We start from the raw sequence: 8,295 nt of genomic DNA on the forward strand, positions 1-8,295 counted from the left end.
TAAGCAGAAGCTCCAAGAGTTTTGCCTTTTGTTTGTTTGTTTGTTTGGTGTTTTGTTTTTTTTTTTTCAGAAACCAATGATTGTGCTGCTTCTCAGAATCTTCTCACTGGCAGTTTAATCTGTTCTCAGTGCTAAAAGAAATCAAAGACCCTAAACGTGAAAATAAAACTTCGTCCACGATGACTGCTAAAGAATCAGAAGACCGAGCGCTAAGGTTTTGAAGAGACAAATAGCCAATAAAAACTTGCAGTGCATTCATACCAGTACAAACTTCCAAACTCTTCGTAGTTTGTTTTATTTTAGATCTGTTTACATTCCAACTTTCATAAAATAAAAAAACAAAACAACCTAACAACCTTAAGAATTTGCATGTGTAGAGTCACAACTTGTTCCCTTCTCTTGATCACTTCTGAGGGTCAAATGTGAGAGAAAACAGCAATGCTTTACTTTCTCCCAGTTCCTTTTTTATCATTCTGCTTCCCAGACCACATGGCCCACTGTTGTAGAAGGCCCTTTTGCCATTTCAGAGTTGCAGAAGAAACTCTAACAGCCTTCCCTCTTTATTAACTATCTGCACACATATATAAAAACTATTTTTTCAATTCAAAGAATAGAAAAAAAACAACTGATCACAAACATACCCTCTGAGAGAAAGAAAGAGTGTATGCAGCACCAAGAACAGTAGTTGCATGTTAAGAACGTATTTTTCAAAGGAAACAAATAAATTGAGGTTTTATTAGCTGTTTCATTACATTTTATTTTAGACAAATACAGAAAGCACATGTGCAACATCTGATGAAAAAGAATTCTATTCAAAGCAGTCTCTCTATCGAATTCATTAATGTAGCATTAGATTGCTCGACAAGGCTGCAAATTTAACCATAACAGGACTCTCCGGTTAATCTATTATTTCTGACACAGTTTGTTTCATGTATTTTGACCTTTAAATTAATGTACATTTTATTCTGATAAATCAGTTCTCTCCTCCCAGTGACACTGAGAGAATATATATAGAATATATACAGAAATATATACATATATTTATACGTAATATATAATATATACACCTCCAACACATTATATCTATATGCATACTTTGTTCTTAAGTTTCACACCTTGAATAAAATACTAATGCCTTTACACGTATTTTTGCCAGTGAATTTTTAAGCACAAATGCTATAAGCAATTATCTCACTTCATCAACAGGACAAATCTGCCAAACTTTGCTGGATGTTCTGGTTGTACAACCAATTACCTCCTAAGCTTGGAAGAACAAAGCATATGGAGGACAACAGAGATGGAAAAACTGAAGCACCTCCTGATGACATAAAAACCACTCCATTCATTCTCAGCACTTTCTCAAGTCTCTCCTTGTGGAGTTTTGTGCAAGTGTCAGTAAGAACAAAGCTGCCTACATTAGTATTTATTGCCCTAAGAGCAGCAAAGAAAGTACTATCACCACCCACAGAGGCGGAATGCCCCAAGGCACAATGATCTTTGCCAGAGAAGATCTGGATACAACTTTAATCTCTTTGAACCAGTTTTTCCAGTGAGGGGAAAGAAGGAGCCAAAGCTATACAGCCTTTGCGATCCATGGTATTTGAATGCCATAAAAAATGTCTACAGATGGCAGGAAACATGGAACTAGAAACCTCTGTGCTTGACAGCTGTACATCAGAAGTCAGTGAAGTGGTGGCTGGAAAGAGGAGCATCCTTCCTGCTGCACCCTGCAGATAGACTTCTGCCCCTGCAAATAAATCAATACTGCAGCAAGGATCCTTATGAATGTGGGAAAAGGAGTACTTTCTACTACAGCTGTCTTGTAAGCATCATAAACAAACATGAACTGATACAGACTTTGATATGGTTACCCAGATTAACCTAACTGATATGAAATAAACTTGAAATGGAAATGAAATGATGGGACAGCTGTCACAGACAAGTCCTAATTATCCATCTCTGGTAACAACTGCTGTTTCTATCCACATTTTAACTCCATCAGGTCCTACAACTGAGGTGCTCTTAGCTTTCTATTTTTTTATAGCTTTCTTTTGAAAGAAAGAAAAAAAAAGGATTATAAAAACAACATAGTTTAGAACATTCCACTTTCTGCTGTAAATACAGCTTCTGCTGGGGTCACGTGAGCTCATGCCACAGGAGTCAGCCTGTCAAAAACAGTGAGTATTTCATCATCTAAGCTTAATCTCTATCAAAAACACAGGAGACTAAGAGCACAGTACTACAAGTCTGTGTGGTCTTATTGCCATCAGCGGGTCTATTCATGCAAGTATGGAATGAGGAATGGGGTCTGAGCACATTACATTGACAAAACTGCGTGCTTCAAACTTCCTGTATCACAAACACTGTTAAAAAAAGGCAAAAAGGCAATGAGAAATCTTTTTAATGAAAAGCTTCCCTCAGAGATTATACAGTATACATGGAGCATCTCAACAGCAAGCTTTTTGCTATGTTCTGAAACCACAAAGCATTAACTTGGCCGATTAAAAAAAAACACTTTTTTTTTTTTATATACATGAGAACACAAATCCCTCATTTTGCTATTTCCAGCAAAGATTCATATTTCACAAAAGTTCAAAGATTGACCTGCGTATTGAATTCCCAATAGAGGCTCAAGGCATCTTTCTTTGTTGAATAAATCCCTCATAAATACAGCCTTCGACTGAAATCTGAAGTTTCAAATGGCTACCTACAAGAAAGGGTGCATTGTAAAACTTGCCTAATATTTGCACTGTTTTAAAAACTTCTTTAAGTGAATGCATTTAAGGCCAAGAATCAAAATTGTTCAATCCACGATGAAAGGATTACAAATGGTAACCCTTCCACTTGAATGCAATAATTTAAATAGAAATTATACCACATGTGTTCTTGTACTTTCTGCATTTCAAAACAGTTCAAGCAAAATTTCTCTCCCCAGAATTACTGAAAGAATGGAAAACCAGACATTAAAGCAAAAGACCATCAGTCCACACACATACACACACACACAAAAAAAAAAAAAAAAAAAAAAAAAGAAATTCTGCACAGCAAAGAGAAGAAATACAGAGATAACAACAAGCATCTCAAACCTTCCACTACTGAAAATTGGTCAGAACAGCAAGAGAATGCAAGAAAATCTACGCTGTCCAACAAGCAAAAGAAAAAAAAAGTAAGTGAAAGAGAAACCCTAATGCAGTATGAATCTAATACTAGATGGAAAATATTAGAAGCACTCAAAGCATAAAAATCATGCGTTCAAAACATTTCTATTGTTATCAGGCATCAAATACAATTGATGCAGCCGCGGGCCGCAAGCAGCAGTTAGACGAGACATTAGCATGAATGACTCGGAGTTTTCTAACCAGCACACAAGAACTGCCGACGTTCTTTATATCTTTAAATGCTGCGAAAGTTCCAGAGAGCTTGGGAGAAGGCCAGAATGCAGCCAGGTATCCCTAAAAGTATATACCAGACAACATGCATAGCTATACACTTGTTACCTTGTGACTAACCCAAGCAAAGACTTCAAATGGAATTCAATAAATACAGGAAACTATTTCTTTTTTTATTTCCTTTGTTTAAGAAAAATAGTCAAAGTAAAGTATATGCCATATTTCCCTATGTAAACCACTGATTTCAAAAGCAGAAATTGAAAGAAATAATATAATCCCAAACTAATCTGACAGACACTGAAGGATGAAAAAAACCAATCATCACAAACACAACTTAAAAAAATGGGAAATCATCATAAAAGAAGATTCTAATGGGGTCCTGTGGGATCAGTCTTAGCCCCGTGCTATTTAGAATTTTGATTAATGACCTAGAAACAATATGTAATTATTTTTTATGAAGCTTGAAGATAACAGGGAAGCAAAAAATAATGAGGACTGACCGCATACTGACCAGTAATAGATTATTTTAGATGCTGTATGCAAATAATTAATTGTTTTTAAATATAAAATACAGTCACACATCTAGAACAAAGACAGCAAGTTGAAGGATTAGATCCTAAGGCACAAAATCTGCATAGATTTATGGATAATTAGCTGAACAGGGAAAATCCTACGTGCCATTTTAGTTTAAAGGGCTAAAGTCACCTAGGAAGGTTTGAACTTCACAGTGATGCAACATCCATCCTCTAGTTCTGACCATGGATGAAGAAGAAAGGATGCTGCTATACTGGAAAGGGCTTGAGGTTCCACAGGAATACCGGAAAAAATGCCAAACAGCCAAAGGGGTCAACTTATTTTATTTAGCCCAGACAAGATTAAGGGATGAATTGATCTGAATCCATAAGTACCCGAACAGGAAGAATTCTGATTAAAGAGAAGCTCTCAGCTTCATAGACAAGGAATAAGTTCATGTGGCTGAAAGCCTGAACTAGGTAGTAGTTTAAAAGTAATATTTTCTTCAAATTTCAAGCATAGCCAGACATTAGCTAGCCTCACAATTGTTTCCCCATCCTTGGGAATCTGAAAGTAAAGATAGGAAAATGCCTTAAAAGGTATCAAAACAGACATCACTGACATTTTTCTGTGTCTTTGCTACGTAAGGCCCAGCAGTTGTTTCTAGATCATTAATTGTATTCAATAGATGTCTTTGCCTAAATGCTTAGATGAACTACTTCTGTGCTCTCTTGCTCACAGACAAGCTGTGAAGAAATGTCATTTATTTCACACAATATAAACAATCCTGAAGGATCTTATAGCTCCTAGCATTTGCAAACTACTAAGAGAGGCCAACAAGCTATCTAAAAATGATCACTTGGATTATTTTTACCTTGGTAGTTCTCCACTCCCAGCCATCCCCTATTTGCTGTGAATGTTTAACAAATTCTTCACAGTACTGCTTGAATCTTTCTTCTTCCAAAAAAAAGACCTCTTCAGCAGCCATGCTACAGGACATCTGCAGAGCAAACTAAATGTTAGTACTGACAGACAAACACTAAAAATAACACGTACTGATTTATAGCAGCTGAATAGCAAAAGAACAAAGCAGTGGAGAATTCTTTGTTTCTATTGGACAAAGAATTATTCCAAGTGCAACATTTTAGAGAATCACAAAATGGATGAGGTCAGAAGGCATCTCTGGGGATTGTCCAGTCCAAATCTTATGCCCAAAGCTGTATCAGCTACAGAAGGTTGCCCAGGATCATCTCCAGATGGGTTACGCCTGTCTCCAAGGAAGATGTCACAACCTCTGTTCCACTATTCAATTACTACAGAAGTGACTTTGTTGGGTTTTTTTTAATGGTTAAATAACAAGAAATGTATATATGTATCAGCATGTTTTTTTCCTGCCTTTCACTGATCAGTACCAGGAATACGCTGGCTCCAACTTATTTATATCTTCCTATCTGGTATTTACATACACACACCGGTAAGATCCTCTCTGTGCTGAAGAGTCCCACCCCTCCCATGTCTGACACCACACCCTTAGCCATCTTGGCAACCTTCTGCTCAAATCAGGGCAGTACGGCCTTCCTCGTACTGGGGAAACCAGGAGTAGAGAGATGCAGTAACGGCAGATGCCTCCTCAGCACTACAGACCAGCGTGTGTCCACAAGCCTGAACTCACTCGTGGGCTTATTTCACCAGGCCTAGCACCTTCTCCATAGGGAGCCAAATGGCAGAAGGTTAACCTGTGTGGTGGCTGCTGCCGCACAGCCCAGCAGGATCACCACAAACTTGACAGCCCAGGCATGGCTTCAGGATGCTGCAGTGTGAGACGGGCACATTCTCTGCATTCACATCCTTACCCCTGGCTCTCACAGGGAACAGGGGCACTCTGACAAGCCTGCCAGAGTCTCTTTCTGCTGCCAGAACGGACGAACCACGCACACCCTCTGCAATCCAGCTGCGGGCACCAGGTAGCTGTGCAGACGTACACACAGGACAGGAACACCTCCACGCACGTTGGAAGTGCAGGCGCCTCGCTTGCCGCGTTGCAGGTTGCGGTGGCAGCCACACCACCACCCTGCCCGCCTGGGGAACAACATCTGACACTTGAAACTGCCTGATTTCCTGTGGCAGGCCGCCCAAGCCCCCAAGCAGCACAAGTTACCTGGATGCGAAGAGACGGGAAATTTGGAAACGGGCTCCACCAACGTGCCCGCGGTTCCCAAATTTCCCAATCCGGATGAGGCACTGCCCGCCCGCCCCAGCACAGGCAATAAGCAGGGCGCTGCGTTTTAGCGAACGGGCGGGCAGCAGCCACCCCGCGGCCCCACAGCGGCTAACAGAAACGGACGGGAGGCCTGCGCAGCGAAGGCAGGCTCGGGACGGGCCGCCTCCCCTCGGGGACGAGCAGCAGACCGATGGCGGCGGAATGCCGGACGACCCCAGGGCGGGGGCTGGCGCGGGGTGAGAGGAGACCGCGCCCGCACGCGTCGCGCCGCGCTTCACCGCACCCCCCGCCCGCTTCGGCGCGCTGCTCATGCGCACTTGTGGCGGCAGACACCGCTCCGCCCCAGGGAAGCGCGGCGGCCGGGGGAGGGAGGGTGGCCGACGCGCATGCGCGGTGGGAAGAGACTGTTGTGTTTAGGGAGCGCGGTGGTGGCGGTTCTCAGCGGGGGTTGTGGTGTTTCTCGACGGATTAAATTTGTAACGCAGTATCCCTTGATGTTGCGTAAGGAGTAACAGCTTTAAAGTAAAAGGGGAAATTTCGGTTAGCTGTTAGGTGGAAATGCTTGGCTCAAAGGGCGGTGAGGCCGTGGCACAGCTGCTGGCAGAGCTGTGGTGCCCCATCCCTGCTTGGAGCTGGTGGGCTTTAAGCTCCCTCCCAACCCAAGTTATTCTGTGATTTCGTTTTTTTTCTGAGAAGCAGGGCTGAAACCTGAGTCCATCTTCCGTGCTTCAGACGCTGGCTATAGGGAGGAAGCTTCCCCTCCTCAGGCCCCAGTTGCCATAGTTGGCAGGAGACAGAGGTGAAGCATTGTGCCCATGTCATCCTCCAGCCCTTCACACTTTGGTGTTTGTTGTTTGGGTGATGTAAGTGGCATCTATGTATGCATCACAGACTTAAGTACAGTAGGATCATAGAATCATTTGAGTTGGAAGAGATCTTTAAAGGCTATCCAGTCTAACTCCTCTGCAACAAACAGGGGCACTTATAGCTTGACCACGTGTTCGGATTCCTGTCCAGCCTGATCCTGAGTATCTCCAGAGATAGAGCACCCACCACCTCACCAGGCAACATGTGCCAGTGCTTCTCCACCCTTACTGTAAAAACTTCTTTCTTATATCCCATCTAAATTTCCCCTCTTTTAGTTTGAAACCATTTCCCTTTGTCCTGTCACCATAGACCTTGCTAAAGACTCCATCTCCTTCTTTCTTACAAACCCCCCTTAAAATACTGAAGCACCACTCTCAGGTCTTACCAGAGCCTCCTCTTCTCCACAAATACATTGCAAGTCCCTGGAAGGCTTTCCCTTCCTCCGGCTCTTCTCTCTCTGCCCGCTCCTCCCACTGCCCAAACAAGAGGAGTTGTTGGAACTAGATAAATATAGTTCAGTCTGAGCTTCAGCCAGAAGCTCGACAATACCAGTTTTATTTGAATGTTTCTAATTAATTTTCAAGACTTGGGTTCTGTCTCTGCAATATAAATATATAACAATATGTTATGACTTTCATCTAGTAAAAACAAGTAGGAGAGGAACGTGAAATTAAAGTAGCCAGGTCACCTGAGCATCATCTTATAAGCAACGTTTAAGAGAAAAGTCATGCAAAATGATTATATAGCTTTCTGGAGTGGAACAGAACAGTTGGAAGTGACCTGCAGTGACCATCAAGTTCAACTGCCTGGCCACATGAGGGCTAAAAGAAAGCTAAAGCATGTTGCTGAGGGGATTATCCCAATGCCTCTTAAACACTGACAGCGCCTTTTAGGAACCTTGTGCCAGTGTTTGAGCACCCTCACGATACAGAAATCTGTAGCTCTTAAATTGCTTTTGGTTATGAGTATTTGCTAGGTGCACAAAGCAACTAGCATTTGTCTAGCATTTGCTAGACAGATAGTGTGCATGTAATGTGCTAAATATGTATCTATCTTGCTAGATAAATGCTACAAGGATTATTTTTAAGCTCATGAGTCTATTAGACCAAACATTTTTTGGAAGTAAGGTCTTATCCAGTGTGACTAGACTACCCAAACAATACCAATTACAGAATTCACAATATTTTGATACACTTAAGTAGAACATGATGTTGACTTTGCCAGCGTATCTGTAAACTACTGTTTTAACGAGTTCTGTGACTGCTGTAGGAGTAAGCAAACTGAGCCATCATGTTTGAAGTCCAT

General features: G+C 41.8%; 1 protein-coding gene across 2 annotated transcripts in view; it reads right to left on the minus strand.

The window, feature by feature from the left end:
• ATG10 (autophagy related 10) overlaps positions 1–6,420 on the minus strand; it is an 82,215-nt gene extending 75,795 nt beyond the window's left edge. Inside the window, exons 1-2 of one of the 2 annotated variants that reach the window (XM_048932268.1) lie at positions 6,061–6,420; positions 4,777–4,902 (exon numbers count right to left, since the gene is read on the minus strand). In XM_048932268.1, coding sequence (XP_048788225.1) covers positions 4,777–4,902 — 126 coding nt within the window. In that variant the 5' untranslated portion in view covers positions 6,061–6,420. Of the gene's footprint in view, positions 1–4,776; positions 4,903–5,755; positions 5,915–6,060 lie in introns of those variants that run through there. The other variant, XM_048932269.1, reaches the window with a different exon arrangement.
• Between the last annotated feature and the right edge of the window lie 1,875 nt (positions 6,421–8,295).

The sequence above is a fragment of the Lagopus muta genome, chromosome Z (genome assembly GCF_023343835.1).
Source record: "Lagopus muta isolate bLagMut1 chromosome Z, bLagMut1 primary, whole genome shotgun sequence".
Classification (NCBI taxonomy): domain Eukaryota; kingdom Metazoa; phylum Chordata; class Aves; order Galliformes; family Phasianidae; genus Lagopus; species Lagopus muta.